The sequence below is a fragment of the Centrocercus urophasianus genome, unplaced genomic scaffold (assembly GCF_019232065.1).
Source record: "Centrocercus urophasianus isolate 14NV4802_14NV808 unplaced genomic scaffold, USGS_Curo_1.0 seq_28, whole genome shotgun sequence".
NCBI classification, from domain to species: Eukaryota; Metazoa; Chordata; class Aves; order Galliformes; family Phasianidae; genus Centrocercus; species Centrocercus urophasianus.
The window spans coordinates 1,375,399-1,396,212 of record NW_024884844.1 but is presented as its reverse complement, the minus strand read 5'-3'; the positions used below and the strand labels follow the sequence as shown (position 1 = coordinate 1,396,212).

Here is a 20,814-nt window from a genome sequence, read left to right as displayed (position 1 = left end):
GAGCGTAACAACTTTTGCCGCAGCTTACAGAAGTGAAATAAAGCAGAAGGTGATGAGAGCCCTATCTGTAAAGGTAGCTGACTCTACAGATGCGGTATCTTAACTACAGATGAAAAAACCTCAAGTGACTTCCCCAGTGACCAAGATGAAATAGTGAAGCTGCTCTCACAATAACATGAGAACGATACAAGTAACTCTGATGCAAAACGACATGAAAACACACAAAAAAGTCAGGTGTGGAAATACATCAATATTTGTCAGTCAATTTAAACTGAAATTTGAGTATCTGTGAAGAATAAGTTAAAAACCTGCATTTGTTGTTGCCAAGACAAAATTAACCCACCTTCTCTGTTTCTACTACCAACCCTTAGAAGGACTATTTCCCACATGAAAAAAAGCCATTCTCATAGTTAAGAAAAATACACAGTGCATCTCTAGGATGCAAGAGCTATTTCCCTCATTTACAGAAGCACAAACAAATAATCAATTCTCTGGACACTGTGCAAGCTTTATCTCTCACCACCTCTGCACACAGCAAATCAGTTATGCAGAGGTTCTCTTATGCATTTGTAATCCCAGGCTCCTCTCCCATGGAGGGCATTTACCAGAGAGTTAGATCTTGGATTGGGGTCCCCAGTGTGCACACTGCACTGATGCAAATCCCAAAGGTAACAAAGGTCTTTAAGAAAAAATTCTTAACACTTTGGCTCTTTTCAACATTCCAGATTGTTTCTCCCTTCTCCTCTACCCACAGTTTTTTGCATTTTTACTTCTTGCATCATTCACATGGAAGTCACAATACAGCAGGAGTGTGTGTTGCATTGTGATATGACACATACGTGACAGTATGGAAAAAAAAACATTTCTCTTCTCACTGACATGGCACAGCTCAGCCTCTGCAGGCTCACTATGCTCTCATAATTAGGGGGGTTGGACTCTATCTCTGGAGGTGCCTTCCAACCCCTACAGTTCTGTGATTCTGTGATAATTGCAGTCAGCTCAGCATCTATTTCTAAACCACTCAAACACCTCCAAGCCCAGGTTCCTTATAAAGGCCCCTACTACATTAGCTAAGATTTAGCCTTGTTATCTTACCTCTCAATCTCTCTCATCTGTTTATATCACATCCCATTATGTCAGTTCAATACAATAGCTACAACTCACGTACCAAGCATTACCTTACCATAAATCAAAGAGTGAAGGATCATTCCTTAATATAACCAGCAGTAGGTTGGTTATATTAAAGACAACAAAGGGAAACAATAATTGCTTCTTTCTTTCTCAGAGCTATCGATAAACCCATTCCCATACAGGTGATCAATACATCATTTCCCTTCCATGTATGATTCAGTTTTATTAAGCACATTTTCCTCCTGTCTAAAAAGAAAGAAAAAAAAAAAAAATCAAGAGCCTTGCTTTAGAAGAAGTTATTGGGAAAACACTGCATTTTTATATTTTCCTTTGTTTGATAGATTTTAGCAATTAAAACCAAAGCACAAACATTGCCATCTCCTACCTCCTTATTCATCACTAACTATTGACTTTAAGAAGAACCTGGGGATGTCCTATTATTTTCCACCAACAAAGTTTCCAGTAATAAAAACAAACTAGAAAATATCATTTAAACTTCAGTTTCCATTTTTTCCTCACCTACTTTACATCCTTCAGATGGAAGCTTCAGAGAGTCAGGATGCAAAGAAAAGGAATGTAAAATTGATGTGCCACATGCTACCTACAGGTGTAATAGAACTGAGCTGGTAAAGAGGTTACTCCCCCAGCTCCATCGCCGCCCTACCACCCTATGGTTCTGCCTCATCAGTTTTGCTGGTTCACCTTACATCAGGTCAAAACAGGGCTTAATTCCCCTTTTAACTCTGCCTCAGTGGCAGACTATTGCTGATCTATTTCCCATCCCCATGCTTGTTGCTGACCGCCAGTCTCATAGTTCAGAACTTACTATCAAGTGCACCTATTTGTGAGGGTAAGCTTGAAAGAAAAGTAAATGAGACCAACTCATCGCAGGTAACAGGGCAACAGTATACAGACAGAAAGGGGAAGGAGCAGCTGGAGATGACTCATGTTGGTGGTAGCTGTGTTGCAAGAGCCCAGTCCAATTAGCTAGGTCAGTTCAAATTGTTGATCTGAGAAGGCCAAGAGCCAATCGAGAGGTGAGCAGATACAGACGCATAGGGATTGTTCCAGCAGCACGTAAGTAGAGAAGAAAACACAAGACCAAAAGACTACCATTTGGAAGTGGTGACTTCTTCCATCAGAACAAATCCAGAGCTGGAAGCAGGCAACTAACTCAAGAAGTGTGGCAGATGAAGAATTTTAAGAGTTCAAGCTACAGCTTTCAGATTATGAACACTTCAACCTTGACAGCTTTTGGGCTGATTTGAGAGATGCTGAAAATCCACAGCCTCGCTGCAAGATACATAACCTCCTCTCAAGCACTCAGCCTTGGCTCGTTGAGTCTGAGGTATAGGACCTGCACCTAGACACCTCTTAATGCATAATGGAACAAGCAGCTGGCCACTGCACACAGATGTTAGAGATGTATTTGTACAAGCCACTGTAGTCATATGCATTTGTATGCCAAAACCACAACTTGGTGGGTATCTTCTTCCCCCCACTTAGCTTGCTTTTTTTCAAACCAGGCAGGTAAAACAATCAGAGTTCAAGGCTTTTACCAAAGCAGAAGTCAGAAAGAAGGTGTATCTATCATTACCCTGGAAATAAAGAAGCAGGTAACTTGAAACAGACTCCAAGAAAGCAGGTAATTTTCCACCCCAGCTTCTGTCTGTCTCAGCCTTTGCAGATATCAAATCAGGGACCAAAAAAAGCAGATAACTACCGAGCTGGGCAATAGCTACACTGAAGCTGAGTAGCTAATAAGGCCAAATGGTATCTCTTAATTCATCTGGCATCAATGTGACATTCCAGGCAGCAGGACTTGAGCAACATCAATGTCTATTACTTGGGTAGGCATTTAACATCGCTTAATTAAACCCTATCTATAGCTGACAGTAACACTAGTAAGAGGAACACATAACATAAATAGTTCTGTTTGCATAAATCCCCCTTCTCATGTCCTCCACCTCCTCCCCTGCAACATTCATTTTAAACACTGATACATTTGCAAGAAGTATTTTTATTTTTATACAGGCACTGATGCAAAATGAAGTAACCAAATCAGGACAACACACAAAAGGCATCTAGGGCCATGCTGAGCTGAAGAGAGAGATAAATGAGCAGGTGCGTGCTGGAGGAGAGCAGTGCAGAGGAACTCTTATAAGGCAGAGCCATGAGCAAAAGGACTCCAGAAGATACAGGAGATGCAGAGTCCTTAAGAGGCTAGGAAAGCTCCTTTAAGGGCTCATGACTGTCTTGGCGAACAAGGATTGAAGTTTCTCAAATGCAAGACAGATCTAGAACACACACAACTGTGAAAAGGGAAAAGACACAGACTTCATCAATTGGGACTGCGTGATTGAAGAGGGAGACAGCAGCAAAGGATCAGGCAGGGAAGAAAGGCTTAGGAACACTTTCCTTCATGGAGAAGTTGGGTTACTGAGTGTGGCTTGTCTCAGCAAAGTTGAGAGATACGGAACAGCACCATCACTCATTGATCCTTCTCAAGCAAGTCAAAGGTCCTCTACTAGTGGGAAAAAAACAACCCTCTGACTGCAAAAATGTCTGAAGGAACCAGCTTGTGAGCAGCTTATTTTTTCCATTTGAGAGGACTGCCTCTGCTTCAGAATAGTAGAAGGATGAGTAACAGCAAATAAAAGAACTTGGCTTGATGGGCAACGTTCCCCTCTATGAATAGGTGTAAGCCCACTGGTTTCTGTGACAGCGTACTTACCAAGAACCTGGGCCAGGCTGTCGTCACAGAGGAAAATTATCACAATGCTCTTCTGAAAGAGACTCCTCAAAAATACAAGTCTGAGATGGAGATGTGAGACAGGCTGCTTAGAAAACACCCTAGTTAAATACAGCCTGACTCTAAGAAGTCTTCATCCAGCAGAGCAATACAGCTCTTCTCACCTACTGATATCCACAGCCACATTGTAATGGCATCCAGCCCTGACAACACTCACTTCTTCCCTGAATTATGTACGTTCACTGAAGATCAGGGAACACAGAGTAAAAGCCTCCAGCTGGGCAAAAAGTTCCAGTCCAGCAATTGCCCCTAATGCCCAGACAAACCCTAGGCTGTGAGGAGTCCGGATGCAGCACAGCAGTGCAGGATGCACAGCTGACACATCACATCACCTCTGACTTTCTTTGACCTCGCCCTTCCTACCATGGTCACTCTTCTAATTCTCCCCTCTCAGACCCTGCACATTCAGCTGCTCCTCCTCTCCTAAGAAAGTCAGTCTCTCTTTTCAATTTCTGAGCCTTCAGTGTATTTTAATGAGTTTTCCAGGGTTCGAAAATAGCCTTGTGCCCTTGTCTATAAAAGCATCCTCACTGAACCTCTGCAGAAATTATCTAAGAAGCCTTTTCAGCACACTGGAACTTGGAATTCTACTGAAATAAAACAGCGTCTTAACTGAGGCTGTCTGATATTTGTATTGGAATTGCTGCAGGATAGCAAGTATCCTTTTTCAGTAACATCTAACACACCACTGGTGCTAACAAACAATCATAATGGCTGTATGTCACAGTGAGGGAAACATTATCACATGAGTATGCTCACTCAGTGGCTAAAGCTTATTAAGGCACAGCTAAACTTGGTCTTCTGCAATGATACTCAGTCTGAGCCAATAAAGAAGAAAAATGAGTCCAGAAGAGAAGTCAGTTCAATACACACAAGTACAGTGATTCAGTTCTACACTGGGGAACCCTGTGTTTCCATGCCACAAGTGTACCCAAGTGTATTTCTACATCTGAACAAACAAACTTTTCCTGAGCATTGTTTTTGTCTCTAAGCTTGGCATCCCTCTCATAGCGTGTTTCCAAAATAATCCTTGAAACACGCTGTCCCCTACTACACCAGCTCGCTCCCCTTTTCAGGGTCATGTTGGAATCAGTATTTGTTCCACCCAAAGATGGAGTGGGATGAAAGGACCTCCTTCAGACACTGCCCTACTGCCTGAAAATTCAAACTTCATGAGCTGAACATCCAAATTAAACAAAATTAATTCCCTACATGTTTTTTTAAATCTAATGCTTTCCCCTCAAGTTTTCGCCCTTTCCTCCCCCTCCCCCCCCACCAAATAGCTAAGGAAAGAGGAATGGAAATAAATGTAGTCCTTCTACACCCAGAGCCAGTACTGTCGCAAGACTTACTCTCATTTACAGGAATGTGCCACATTACTTACAAGGGTAGCAGAGAGCTACAGGATCAGCAGTTCTACTAAAGAAAACTGGTGCGGAGCTCTACATCTCCATATCTCTTTATACCTTATGTATTATGCATGTGTGCACATCCCTCATTGGCACCATTCCAAATGAATCCAATGGGATGTCATCACTCATTCTGCAAATACCTTGACATTCAGCTCTGAGTTGGTTAAGTCAACTGTTACTGTTTCTGGCTTTATCAAACGTGCAATCAAGACAAGCAACACGAAGTCAAAAACACAAACATTTTAGCTGTTTTCAGACGCACTAGTTACTGTAGGACTGAAGCTTCCTTTTCCTTTCTGCTGGCAAGTACTGCTGTTCTGCCTAATCCAGTTTCAAAGCAGTGTTAAGAAAAGCACAGCGAAAAATGTGTTTCAACTCCAGACAAGACAACTTTGAGGAGAGCTCAGTAACTAGCACAATTCTCGTGCAATTTTGACAAAAAGCTCTAAACCTACTTAAAAAATTTAAAATTTTTTTAAAAAGTAATTTTAAAAAAATCAATCCATGATTGGTGAAGTACTGGCAGAAAATAAAATCATTCCAGAACAGGTTACCAGTTTTCTGAGTCTGCACGTCAAACCTCAGCAGAGGCCAGTGCTTCAGACTGTGGTATCTAAGTATCATCATGAGATTAATGGCAGCCCATGGCTTTTACAGCAGGATTAGCTACTGTTAATCACTAGTTTCCTCCTTCCCTCCTTGTTGGTAAAGTTTGCACCCTCCATGCTATCTGGCAGCCTATATTAAGAAACTGCCATCCAGACTTCTCCTTTCTTCTGAGCAAAGAGACAGAAAGAAACAGCACTGTCTGGCTCTCATGAATCTCCTAAACATTGTCCCAGCTACCCTGCCTCTTTAGAAATGCTTACTTCAAAAAAGGATTTAAACCACCAGCTCCAGATCTGAGCAGGTTTGCCCCACCATATTCTGTACAAACAAAAAACTCGTTGTGCACGCATACTTCCAGAGGTGTGTGCAAACATCATCTGATCCTCAGTTCATCGACTGTGCCACAGCTGCTTCATAAACCTGTCTAGGTCTGGGCAATGCCCTGAGCTCTAGCTTCCAAGTCTTCCCTGTTACAACCAGTGCCCCAAACCCTTCTGAGGGCTCCCAACAGTCATGGAGAAACTCGGGGGAAAAAAAATGAATTAAGCAACTGTGAAACTTGTTCACCTTGCACTGCTTCTATTTGCATTCATCACAACTGTTCCTTCAGAGCACAGAAGTATAATTTGAAAGAGATTTATTTTCTGAGTAGCAGCACAGAAACAAACAACATAATCAAGTTGGCATAATAAAACAGTCCTAAATCAAGAAAAGATCCACTGATCCTGCTTTAAAAACTCTATTTTCTTATTCTAGGAATGAGGGACTGGGCCTATCCTGCAGTACCTGCCAGCTTGATGAAGGTCAAGCAGCTGCAGAGGCAGCAAAGCCAGCAGATGTAGCACGTGACACCTGAACCAAGACCAGCCACTTGCACCCACCTGCTGAGACTGACTATCTCTTGCACCATGGCTGATAATGCAAGCATTCCTGCAAAGATTTTTCACTTCTGTCTTGACAAATAGTTAACTAAAGCCATATTTTAAACAGATTTTAACTACGGTGCAATATAAAATGACATTCTTCTCTTTTCCAATCCCTTATCTGAGGATTGGAGGGCAGTAGCTCGGCACAAATACCAGAGCATCACAGGTTTGCTGGTGCTCACATACTCCATCTCACAGGTATCAGAGTAAACATTCCCTCAAGAGAAATCGTAAGTGGAGGCTGACGTCAAACTGGACCTCGGTGCTTCGCTCTATTCCACCTGCCTGCAGCTCCCTTAGGAAGCTTTACCCATATTTAAAGCAGAAGCTGCTCTGTACACATTGGCTTTGCTAGCCCAACTAAGAAGCCTGTTATACTTGGGCAAATGGTGTGTAACACAGGTAGAAGCCAAGGCTGCAAGATGATCCTTGAGAAGCTGCAGAATTCACACAGTGTGCAGCTCAGGTGTCCTATCACCACCACAGGGAAAAAATAAACACTCTAATACCTGTAAACCAAAGATACCATCCTGTTATGCAAAAAGTTTGTAGAACTGGGGTTTTACAACACATTTGGTTACAAACAACAGGATCTTGTCACTCAGTCTGAAGGGTCAGGAACTAAAGAAACCAACCATAACTTTTGCTATCTTCCTCCCAAAGTTATGATATTGCAAAAAGCATTGGTGTCTGGAAAAACCAGCATGCATGATGAACGGAGAAAACAGACACTAGTTTGATAGCACCAACCCAACCAACAAGTTCTGCAACACTAATTATATCCTGCCCAGAGCCTCACCAAAACCCTTCTTAGAAAAGAGATCTTACAGCCACTTCAGTAACATGATCTCATAAGAAGTGCACTGAAAAGGACTGGATGTGAGACTAGAACTCACAGGGAAGATAAAGCAACCAGAGATAGGCCTCAGCTTTTTCTAATCAGAAAATTCATCCATCCTTGAGATTCTGCTTGAAAGAAATCTGTTGCCAACACAACAGGCAGAGGAGTACCTTCAACAGGGCAATGATGGTTTCACTGGCAAGTAAACATGCGGAGCATGGTGTCCTGTTTCACCTCCTCCCTGCCCCATGCAGATTATCCGATATCCAGCAATACAGTGTGAGCTCATACTGGAACCATCTGCACATGAGGGGCATTAATTCAGCTCTCCCTTTCTCTCCATTGCCTGCTTTCCAGCAACACCTGGACACAAAGTACCTCTGAGATTCTATCTGTCACATAAGCCTTATCTTCTTGATAAAGTATGAAGTGCTTTCCTAGGGAGTTCTCCAGGAAAAAAAAAAAAAAAAAAAAAAAGTTAAGTCAGATCAGCAAAAGAACATCTGTAGCTTGTCAGGCTTTATCACTCCTTGTACTTCTCTAGTACCACAAGGCTCTCAGCTGCCAAACCATCCTAACCCCACTCAAAACTAAGTGAAAACCATAAAAGCTTTGAACAAAGATCCTAAGGGAAAAAATAATCAATATGGATTTTCCCTCCTCCTAGACAGGTGACTGTGATGGTTCTTTCTCAACGAGAGAGCTTTTTCCATCTACTGTTTTTTGCTTGAAGCCTGCCTCCCTATGTGCAGAGGTTCCACAGAGCAGACAGCTCCTTTTTCAGTTGAATCCTGAAGACATTTGCATTTAAATTTAGCTTAAGGTTCTCGGTTGCCATTCTGTAGAACAGATTCCCACCTGCTTCAAAACAGCTGAGATTTCACTCCAGGTGTTGTCACCTGCCATGCTACAGCTACTGGCAGCTTCAAAAAAAAAAAAAAAAAAAAAAAAAAAAATGTTTTATCAGAACAAGCTCAAAATGCAAGCCATGCCTTCTGCAAACTGTGTTTGTGGGGGGGGAGGAGGTGGGAAGTAGCACAGGCAGAGCCCAGAAAGGATTGTTACATGACACAAATTAATCGGGGGAAAAAAAAAAAAAAAAGAATTGGGAAACCACAGCCAAAAAGCACTGCCAAAATTACTCCTCTGCCTTCCTTTTCAAGGCCAACGTCCTTGGTTATTTTTCAGTGCTGGGTCACAAATACTTTAGTGAAACCTCTGGTTTAGTGGCATAGAATCGCTTTCTTTGCACTGAAGCACACTTCACAGAAAGTGATCCAGATCTTCCATTTGGTCCAAATGAAAAGAGCAAGAGACCACTGCTCTAATCACAGCAGCTCCCAGACAAAGCCTAGAAAGGGAAATGTAAACTCGTTCCTTTCTACTACACACACACACAAAGAAAAACAAAAAGCTCCTGAGGAGAACTCCCTTTCCAACACCAAGTTTACAGTTTGTCTCCTGAGAAGTGCCTGTTCTCCAGGCAATTCACATCCCCCAGTCCCAGACCCAATCCTCTCTTTCCACTCTGAATCCCTGGGATGAGGATTCCGCCAGACAAGGAACAAAACCCCACCCTATGAGCTCAGCCCACTCCTAAAATCTCCCAGAGGTTCCTCACACCAGAGCTGCCCTGTAGCACCAAGGTGCTGCTTCATTTTGCTTAAAGCAGAAACTCACAGGTACGCAGATTGATACACTCAAAACCAGGAGACTCTTCAAACCAAATGAGAACTGTGCGAGCGTGAAAGATTTTTAAAATTTCCAAAATAGAAGATAAAAATGATGACATGGGAACAAATTCTGAGATTCCAGATATAAAACAACAACTTTCAAGCCTTTATTGTCAAATGCTCAATGGCAGAGTTTAAAGAGCATGCAAACATAAGCCTCTCCCCAAATACCACGACAATGGAGGCGTTACAATTTTACCCCATTTTACAGATGTTGAGAACCTACAAAAGGCTCTGAGCTCAAAAATAAGGTCTGCTTCAGCAAACTGTGGGATGACAAAGTGCAGCTTACAGCCTAAATCTCCCAGCTGCTGAAAAGGACGATAGGTTTGCAATAGTTGCATGGGTCTTTTCTGCTAGATGGGTTCCTTTCAGAGACATCAACTTCCTCCATACGTTTCACCGGACAACAGGAAGACTACTGCTAAGCATTACACTTCAGGCTACTCTTGAATAGAGAAGAGGGATTAAAAGTGTGCACAGCCCATTTGCAAACAGCACAGTCAACCATTCTGCCCCATATTTCCTGCTGAACTGAGAAAGCGCCTTCCAAAAATAGCCAATGGTTTTGCTGAAAGGCTCAAAACAAACAGTACTTCTGAAGGAATATCTTACATACTTTACATAATAGCCATCTCAGAAGGGAAAAAAGGATGTGTACAGTGTTCCAGTGTGAATTCTGTGTTGAACAAAAAGACATCATTCTTTGCTTAACACAAGGCTTAAATTCACCATAAAGGAAATTGCTGAAGTTAAAGCCTTTGGGCTCTAGCTGGGAGGGAGACATCCCTCTGAAGGGAACCATTTTTATCCTAAATTGAAGTTGAAAGAGGATACGTAAAAGGAACGCTGTCAACTTGTTTAAGCCTCAATTTGTACTTGCCTCAAAAAAGGAAAGTTCAATCTCATTCAACTTCTATCAGAAAAATCCAAAACATCTTTAATTGTTTGATTGTTGGGCACGCAGGTACACCTATACAGGCTTCTACTTAAGGACTTTTTTTGTTTTTGCTTTAAAACCTGGTCCTTATCCCTAGACATATGGTTTACCCTTCCTGTTAAACAGTATGCCTACTTTAAAAGGAAATGACATAATAGTAACACTGGTATCACACTATAACTGCTGTCTTCTCTCCCATTCAGCAGTAGCTTTCCTCAAAAGCTAGAAATCTACATCCATGTGCTTGCTCGGTGACACTCTGCCCCTTCAAGACAAAGGTGAAACTCCATAAAAGAGGAATTGTTACAAGCAAAGCAACAGCAGCATGAAGGGGGCAAAGTCAGTGATCAATGCCTTTTATTCTTTCTGAGAGCCAGGAGACAGAAGTTGCACTGTTTGTACTAGGATAATAACAGCTAAAGGGCCTAGAAATTGTGTTCACTTATTAAGTTCTTTATTGTTTGCTTTCCTTTCCTCCTCGAAGGGAAACTAGCTGTCTGTTTTTTGTGTAAAGCAATAAAAAACTGATTTCAGATAGTGCAAATTCCCTACAAGACACAGCTATGCTCTCGATTCTTACTGTCATTCCCATATCCCACGTCACCATGGGGGAGAGCAAGCAAGGGAAAGAGCTACACGTCCTGGTGGGAGCACTTGTGGAACGTTCTTCCCCTGAGGAAGGAACCTGCACGTTAGGAGCAGGGAATGGCCCGGCAGCCAAGCTTGGCTCAAACTGCACCAGTAAGCACTCCATCAGCAGGCCAGGAGCTCAGCCTGCATCACCCACCTTAAGATTAGCTCAAAATACGGTTGCCACCTGGTGGCTAGCAGGGAAGGAATACGGCATCCGCGAGAGCTCGGGCAGGTCTGCTGTCGGCGCCAGGAGCTGCGACAGGGAAAGCCGCAGGGAAAACCGCGCTCCGCGGAGCGCAGGGAGGGAAGCAGGAGCTGCAGCCAGCAGCCCCGCGCGGCCATCCGCACGCGTGCTCCGCAGCTCCCAGGCTGCCGGTCCCGGCCAACGAGCCCGAGGCAGCGACAACGTTAGGCCCGACGGGTCCGGGCTCCGCTGTGATCCCGCGGCGTTTTGTAATACCGTCGGGGCCGAGGCCAGCGCAGCACCCACCCCCAGACCGCCAGGATTAAATCCGGTGCTAAAGATAACCGCAGGGAACATGAGCGGAGCTCTGATCCGCTCACCCTCCGCCCTCGGACGCGCACCCGTCCTTATTCAGTCAATGTCACCCCGCGGCGGTGGGCTGACGGCGGCTGACGGAGCGGCCGAGCCGCGGCCCTGCGCGAAGCCGCACGGCCCAGGGCACGGACCCGGGCATCGCGTGCCGCCGGCACAGGGAGCACAGAGCTGTCCTCCCGTCACCGCAGCAATCCGCCGCTTCGGCTGCAGCCGCTCCGAGAGCTGCACTGAAAGGCGAGCGGCCGCACCGAGCCTCCGGGAGACCATCAGGAAGCGGCGCCCGTCCCCTTCGCTCGGTACCTCCGAGGTTACGTTCGCAACGCCACAGAACGCAGCGGCGCTCGCTAAGCTCGCAGCCGGCTCTGCCTCTCCTCCGGCAGCGCCCGCGTCGCCTCCCGTCGGTACTCAGCCCGGGCCGCGAGCGACGGCAACCCGGCCCCGCGCATCCCCACCCCCGCCCCCTCACCTTCTCCTGCGCCCGGGTGAGCTTCTTCTGGACGTTGCTGGCGATCTTGCCGGCCGTCACCCCCTTGCTGCCCAGCTCGGCCATCTTGCCTGCTCTTTTAACGGGCGGCTGCGAGCGCCGGGCCGGCGGGAAGGGGGGGAAAACCCGGCGGGAGACAATGGCCCCGGCCGCCGCCGCCCGCCCCACGGCGCCGCCTTTTAAAGGGACAGAGCGCCGCGCCGCCTTAAAGGGGCCGCGCCGCCCCGGGAGGGGGCAGCAGTGGCACTGCCCGCAGGAAGCCTTCCTTAATAGTACCATTGCAGAGGGCTGCGCGGTAGCGAGTGATCTTAGATGATGGTGTGATCTGGGTGCTATCTTTCCTCCTGCTTTAAGAGATTTGAACCACTGATGGATCATACATATAAAATCTGTAACGCTGCATCAATACTTTTCAAATTATTCCTGGACCTAAAGTGAGAAATTTACATTCTTGGGGATGGGGATTGTAACGAATCAAGACCCTGATTTAAAAGCAAGCTGAAATATCAGCAGTTTTCATTCCATACTTTTAGCTGCCCACTGTGGCACACAGGTAAATGCCCTCACCTAGCTCTTATCTCTTTGAAAAGCAGGGAAAAAAAATATCAACTGACAGAGTGTTCACAGCAATAATGGGATGGCTGATTGGTTTGCATGGAAGTCAGGCATAACCTGCTAGCACAGCACAACCAATCTCTATTTTCACATGTGCACAATAATTTGGATTCAGCATAGCTGAATGGTGGTTCATCGCTCCCATCAGGGAGTAACGTTGATGTCAAGCACCACCACAGAAGATGCTGCACACCTACTAGAAGAAACCAACTGGGGCTGCACAGCGCTTTGCACACCTAACTTCCCTGGAATTCTCAGTGCCTTTGCCCACATGGTTTTGTTCTGTAGCTGTGACCAGTATTTTAGCACTGACCCAGGTGTGCACCCTGCCTCCTGTCTGCCCTTGACCCCTGCCCTGCACTCCTGACTGCGCAGCACACACTGCAGCTGTGCCACAGCCTTCATCCAGCCAGGCCTCCATCTTGCTCTCCTATACCCACTGTGCAAATACATTTTGTGAAACTGCTCCTTCACAACACAGGACAAAATTCTTCTTCCTGAAAAATGGGAATCCTAACATTCAGCCCCAAAGTTCCCTCCAGTTCCTCACACTGGGGCTTGGTCAGGTTCCTTCCTAGCTGCTTCTGTACACTGGTCTTACTGCTTGTGAGTTGGCATCTGCTATATGAACGCAGCACCCAGCACATCAGCCAAAACACTTGAGAGACAATTCACATACACATTAAGATGGAGATGTGCATCTCTTACACTTAATTTAATAGAAAGATGGTAGTAAAACTGACCTGTGTTTCAAGATGACTTCACAGTCTTTATTTTGCCAGATGAAAAAAGCTACCTCCAGAATTTCATGCACACAGGGAATTAGTCTAGTACTCACTGTTGCAATCTGAAGCAAAAGAAAAACAATGACAGTGACTACTTGAGAGAGCCAAGCCAGATTATTCAACTTGTATTTTACTTATTGTTTCCCATATCTGCTTCAGTTCTATTTCCACACATTCAGAACTTGAAATAAAAACAACTGTTTTGCCAGAGCTCTTAGAAACTGCAAGTAAAGAACTCACCAACATCCCTTTGTGAGTCTTCATGATAGAGTACCTCTGCATTTCATACCTCTCACGTCAATGGCTTTAAAAAAAAAAAAAAAAAAAATCAGAAACTTGCTTAAATCCATGCTGTACCTTATGTTAGAAGGATACCACTCAGAAACATACCACAGAATGGCTGAGGTTGGAAGGGACCTTAGAGACCATCCATTTTCAACTCCCTGTCATGGACAGAGCTCCCACCCACCAGGTGAGGCTGCCCAGAGCCCTATCCAACCCGGCCATACCCATGTATCATCTGAAAACACAATGAGATTTTCTTTGTTCCTTACTCCTCTCAGAACTCTTCCTCTCCAACCAAAATTTTAAGAGAATGATGTGGTTAAGTATTTGTCACATCAAATATAAATTAGCAGATGCTTCAGGGACAGAATACGTTCCTCTGCATTCTACCTCACCTCACATACTTGCTTCTCCTGTCTGTGTCCTCTCTTCAGTAACACTGTTTCTGAAGGATTTTTGTTTATGATCTTTCAAGTGAAAAGAGGTTGAGTCTGCAGCACATAAGCTGAAAAGAGAGTCCATAGAAAATATCAGACAATTGTGAAACAAAGGTGGCCAGACAACCATATTCACCACAATGAAAACTGATGACAAACCCAGTACATTTTTAAAGCTAGGATTAACAGCAAGCATCCATTTCACAGCATGAGTCATTTCCCAGTTGTTCCTGTGCTTGATTGGATCAGCACTACAGCTGCAAAGCCTTTGTCAGGCTCCAGGTGTGGCACAAGATGTAATCCCCTACCATGATGCAGTTGAACACCACCATAGTAGAACAGGCCAAGCATTTGAATTAAATTTATATAAGCCATTTTTAACCAGATGATATATGCTGAAATATTTTGTTTTGCAGTCAGTGTTTTGTTTTCAGTCTCATATCCATCCACCATTGTCTGATCTCATTTGTATAAGTTAGATTCTGCACAAATGGAGTTTAAAGGCATAGAACTTCATACACCCAGCTTCTGCAATGAGATTCACTAAATTAGACAACTACGCATGCATCAAACCTAATTTGATACCCTTGGACACTTCATTTCTCCTAACTGTAACCAGCTGAACATGTCTAGACTGATCTAAGCTGAGGTCAGATAGGCATCTTTAGTCACCTGAGAAATCAGTGCTTCCAAAGCACCAAACAGATAAAACATCTTCCAGCAATGTCTCCCACCCCCTTAGCTACAGAGGGAGATTAGACAAATAGTTTAGATAGCTGAAATCAAGAAAGCCAGGTGGGTTATGAAACCTGCCTGTAGTCCATCTCCTGGGTGACAGTATGACTCACATAGTTCACAAGCGAGAGAAGTATGACAAATACAACACCACAGTGCACATTTTTACAGGATATACCTAACAGTTGTTGGGTTTTATTGTTTGTTTTTTGTTTTGTGTGTTCTAAATTGATTAGTATTCTAATCAATCTATGCCACATTAGTGCATTTCACTTCTCACTCATCAAAGACGGATGAGCTGCTCATCTGTTTACAGTTAAGCATATGTTTAAGTGCTTTGTGGGTTGGATTCTATCACTTTGTAGCTCAGATAAAATTTAGTGCCTTCATGGCACAAATTTTCACTTTTTTTTAATTCTTGTTTTTGCCCAATCTGTCCATCTAGGAGCAGAATGTTTTTTGGAATCATTCCTAAATATAAATTGGTGTAAAATATTTTCTAAAGATTGATTTCAGCAATACATCTTTCAGCATCTCTGACTTGAACCCTTTAATTGCAGCTTGCACATTTAGAGCTACAAGCTGTGATAATCAAAATCTATCTGCTTCCCCTGCTGTTGGTGGCAACACCCTTAATATAGAATCAGTTCATTTCAATGACAGATTTTTGAATTGACTGTTTAGTGGTTTCTAACATTCATACAACTAAATGCATGTATTTCTTGTTTCTTGTTTAAGTAATTCCAAGTAAATGTAACTCATTATAGGTCTATAAGTATCATGATTCTTTGTTAATATTCAAAGCTGAGGCTCACCTTTACCCCAAAGACTGGCTGCTTGGTATTATTTTGGTCTGCCTCTGGCCATAACACTAAAAGTCAGATGGCCTGAGTGCCAGCAGCACTTTCTTGCTTTATGATGCCAGTTGTGGGATTTATTTAAAATGCTACATCCAAGCCCTCGAAAACAAGAAATAACACAAGGTACACTAGGTAGCAAAATATCAACTTAAAGCAATCTTGCTCTTAAGCAACTTCTTTACTTCCTTCTTTCCATTTGCAATCATGAGCTTTTCTGGGACAACATTCAGAAAGAGCTAGCAGACCTAACTTCTATCTTTGCATTTAACTTGATAAGATCATTTGCCAAGGGTAATTCAGACATCACTTCCACCATTTCTTGGTTTGTCCTAGCATTCCTTTTTGACTGACTGTATTCTTAGGCAAACTCTTCCTTTATTCTCTTGCAGGAAGATGGTGGGAAGGATTAGGAAGTTTCTACCCTAATATAAGATAAGGCTTTGCTGATTATGCTTTCTACTCCTTAAAACAAAACCAAGATGAAACTATTTCGATTTTAAAATAGTGTCTAGAAGCTGTTCTCTCCCACAGCTTTCAAACTCACAACTAGTTGATTTCTCTTCACTGTTAACAACAATGAGAAAGAGAAGATGATGCTTAAGCAGCTCTTCTTGTATCCAAAACACAAAAAGTTATCTACCGCTACAGCAGGAAGAGTGGCAACAGAAGAGCTCCAAACTCAGCTCAGCTCTGAATTCTGAGATTTCATCTACATATTAGTAAACTATCTAAGAAATAGAAATTAATAGACCACTCTACATATTCCTATGTCAGTTTACAACTGTAGTAGAATACATAGCCTTCTTCATACAATCTCACAAAAGATATCACCAGCACAAAACACCAGAGAAATACAGAAATATTTCTAAGAAACACACCTCCACAAGGTTCACATTGGTGATAGCTACACTACATAGACCTATAAAATGGTAACACACAATGCAGCTGCATTGCCTTCTTCCCTGCTTCCCTCTACTGACAGCCTCAATTAATTTCCTTGGCAACAAAACTGAGCAACTCCTTCACTACAAAGAACTTATGAGCGCTGTATCATCAGCACTGGCATATGCCTAGAAAATCAAGAGAGATGCATTGGCAATTCTGAGGAGAAACAGCCATCAAAATGGCTTCTAACGTGAATAACTCTTTGCTATTCCACTCTGGAGTCTAACCTAAACTCTAAATATTTTACTTAATTGCTGCCAATACGTAGCTGTTTCTGAATTTGGTCAAGAAAATTTTCTTTTATTTGTAGATAAATATTTGATCCATGATTGACAATGAAATAGTATTGAGAGTTAGATTTAAAATTAAAAGTCTCCTAATTAGTGTTTATCTCTCTTCACAAGTGGGCTATCTGACATTTATAGATGTCATTGAATCCTCTGACATCTTTAAGTGTCCCTGCCAAATTTAACAGACAATATTGTGACTCTTAAAGCAAGCATCCTTGATGGTTTAATGAGTCACCATCTTGTGTATACAGATAGCAGAGTCATCAGCATGCTAGAAGGAACAAACATGTCAAGCTAAACTTCTGTTTTGTTTCAAAACCCTGTTTTGGTTTTGGCAAACTGAAGGCAACTCTATCAGATAAACCTACCAACTGACCATCTAAAACTGTGGAAATTTTTCTTACCATATCATTGTGTAAGTGACAGAAATGCACACTATTTCTTTTTTTTTTTTTCTATGCTGAAAGCCAAAGAACAAGTCTGGAAATATTGCAGTATCGCAACATTTTTTACAAAGAATTTTACAACAGATAATCTCTAAAAGCCCCACCTTTTGGAGTAACATAGATGTGTTTTAATACAGAAAGGAAACTTCTTTCTGTGAAAGTCTGAATAAAAAAAAAATTCTAAACCAAAGAAAGCCAGTCACCATTTCAACTTTTTTATGTATTTTAAGGCATTCATGGTAGCTTCCTTGCTGGCATGCTTTGATGATAGTGACATTGAGTCATAAGCTAACAGAAGACATGAAACACAATGTTTTTTTTAGAGGTGAAGAAAAATTTAGCCTCTGAACTACAAAAATGTGCTGCCTGGAAACCACCAGAGCTCTTCTGTACCATACTTTTGACCTGCATAGCACCAGTCAGCTCAGCCACAGGAAGAAAGAGCAAACTGCCCCAACAGGTATAATCTAGCACAGCATTATCTTCTGAATGTATACATGCTGTCAGATCTAAGATCATAAATTAATAATAAAATATTCCTTCCTAGCATGCTAATGTATTCCAAATTTATCAACGCTTAAAATGGTAAACATTTAGAAAACAAGGTAAGCAATCCTACATTCCCCAGACAGAGCTACAAATAGGTAGGAGCCAGTAGCAAATCCTACCAATACTGCTACAACTATTATCAGCCTTATAGAGATGTGATAATCCGAGAAGTCCCACAATCATTTTGTACTGAAATTTCACATTCCTTCTCTATATAGAAAAATGGTGCTTTTTTGTTTTTGTTTTTGAAGTAGTGGAGAACAAGGTTTTACTTTGCCATTAATGCATTATTTCCTTGGAAGAATATATAATTAATAACCCTATTTACAAAGCTCACAGCAAGCAAGAGATCATCTGTATAACTGTAAGAAAACACATATCAACATGTGATTTTTGGTTTTATACCATTCAGGATGGAGCTCTGCACCAAGTATATTTTGATGAAGCCAATCAGATCGGTTATGCTTTTTGAAACGATAAGAACAGTGAAACAATACATTTTTATTGACAGAGAAAAGCTGAGCAAATTCTTTGGACACAAATGCTAGTCCCCCATTCTCTCACCACTTCAGGTTCCTACCCACTCCATAGGAATGCCTAACTGGTCATACAGAACATGCTGAATCATTGCTGTCTTTGATATCTGTTTCCCTTAGACACTTGTTCACAAGAACACCACAAAAACAAAGGAAAATATCTTTTAAGTAACAGTTCTTACTCTTTTTTGATTTGCCATCCTTTTAATAATTACTTTTGTGAAAACATTTAAGCATGCACAAGAGGCATCTTGGTCTGCTGGTCCTGAGGCTAAAAATCACTCTTTCAGTCAAGTAGTCAAACATTTCCAAACTTTAGAAGTAAAAAACAAATTGACAATCTGTAATTTGAAGGGCAGTTTCATTTGTTGCATTATCTTAAGATACCTAAAATTAATGAACTTATTTCTTTTATCTTTTTTTCTAACAGTAAGCAGTTACAAATATTAACCAGAAAAGTGAATTGGCCTAAGAAGGATTTTTTTCTATTCCAGTTGTAGACAAAACAGTGGAAAAGCCTTCAGATCTTAACCCAAAGTATCAGGAAAATATAAGATTATTCCTCACCGTTCACTTTTCCTTCATTTAATTCATCTTGATTTTTACTTGAGTTAGCAAGAGACATATTCCTGCTTCTTACAGCAGGAACTGAATAATAGATCACTATTTTCTGCGCCAGCAGACTAAGCATAGTTCACTATCTGGAATTTTCTCTAGCCAAATACCAAGTAAGATTAATCCGCTCTCCATAGTTTTACAGGGTGAAATGCCAACATCAGGTGTCAGATAGTTACAAATGTACTTCATAGCAAATCAGACATCGATAAAATTGTAGTAATTACAGGTATTACTCTTACATTCCTCTGTGGCACTGTGTCACGACATTAATCTCTACTATAGTCAAGATGACTCATTATCAGAAGATGCAGAAAGTGCATTTCAAAATTCTGAAATTATTGATGGAGCACGTAAAATCAGTCTCCCAAACACACAAACATGAAGAGACATTTGCTTTCTTAGAGTAGCACGGTTCAATTAGATCTTTCGTGTTTCAACTTAACCTCACACAAAAAATGAATGGGCAAATGCAGACATTCCCTGCAGTCCTAGCTGGCGAGCTGATTAATCTCTTGCATCACGATATGAATTAGAAACCTTTGCCAACAAAGATTAGCATCTCAAATCTGCATCTGATGGGATTTTTTTGAACCACCTTTAAAATATGACGTCAGATAGAAGTGAGACAAGTGGCTGCCTGCTGTTTCTGGCACCGATGACCTATATGCACTGCAAAACTAAGCTGACTAGCATCTGGCAAATGATTACTTCCTGCACAAATTTGGTGCAAAAGGTGTTATCTCACACTGCTTCATCTGAAAATGACTGGTGTTTGATAGAGTTATTGTTATAATGCATTTTAGTATCTGCGGATTTGAGCAAAAACATGGAAAATGCATCTGTTCATGTCATAGCGAAGTACCGGTTTACTTTGCAGTACTATCTTAGACCAAGCCACTCCAAGATACCTATTACTAATTCCTCACTTACCTTTCCTATTCTCTAATCAGCTAGAGTTAATGTTTCCATTCTCAAGCAGTATGAAGTCTTCATAGCATTTGGGAATCTTGCAAATTCAAGTGATTACCTGCCTTTATAAAGAGAGAAAGATCTTCACAGTTTGAGTTACTGAGAATAAAAGAATCTTGTTCAAATGAGGATTTTTATTCTTCCCATTGTCCACATACTCAATTGTAAACTAAGGTAAGCACTAATTCAGTTTAAAAAACAAAGAGTTGAGAACGAGTTGCTAAAAAGAACCTGGTTTGCTAATGTAAACATAGCTGCAATCTGAAATGACACGAATTAAGAACTTCCTTCAGGAAAGGTCTTCAAGCATCCCTTGTTATCAGTTTTCCTTAAATCCAGGTCAAGGATTTCTCTTCTAGCATATGTTAGCACCTCTAATGATCATTGTATGCATTCCACTTCATATACATCCTAAATTTTCCGTGTTACAATACTATTCTAAAAAAAAGTGTTTGGTTTTTTTTTGTTTGTTTTTTTTTTTTTTTAAAGACCAGACTAATGTAATTGTAGATGCAATGAGATGTAACTTGAGCAAAGCTGGGTAATTTTGCAGCTCATGTCCTGCATATCAGAAAGCACAAAAGTTTTTGCATGCTTTCAAATTTTTCTGTTTTTACCCTCAAAAATATAGAAGCAGTGCAATCTGAACAAAGTTGCTCATCCC

General features: G+C 42.0%; 1 protein-coding gene across 6 annotated transcripts in view; it reads right to left on the bottom strand.

Annotated features, from left to right (window-relative positions):
- BIN1 (bridging integrator 1) overlaps positions 1-12,207 on the bottom strand; it is an 84,399-nt gene extending 72,192 nt beyond the window's left edge. For 2 of the 6 annotated variants that reach the window (XR_006170318.1, XM_042827150.1), the window contains exon 1: positions 12,063-12,207. Coding sequence is in view for 5 of the 6 variants with exons in the window: in XM_042827150.1 (XP_042683084.1) it covers positions 12,063-12,146 (84 nt within the window). In the remaining variant the exon portion in view is untranslated. The remainder of the gene's footprint in view (positions 1-12,062) is intronic. The other 4 variants (XM_042827144.1, XM_042827145.1, XM_042827146.1 and 1 more) reach the window with 2 other exon arrangements.
- Positions 12,208-20,814: the final 8,607 nt, after the last annotated feature.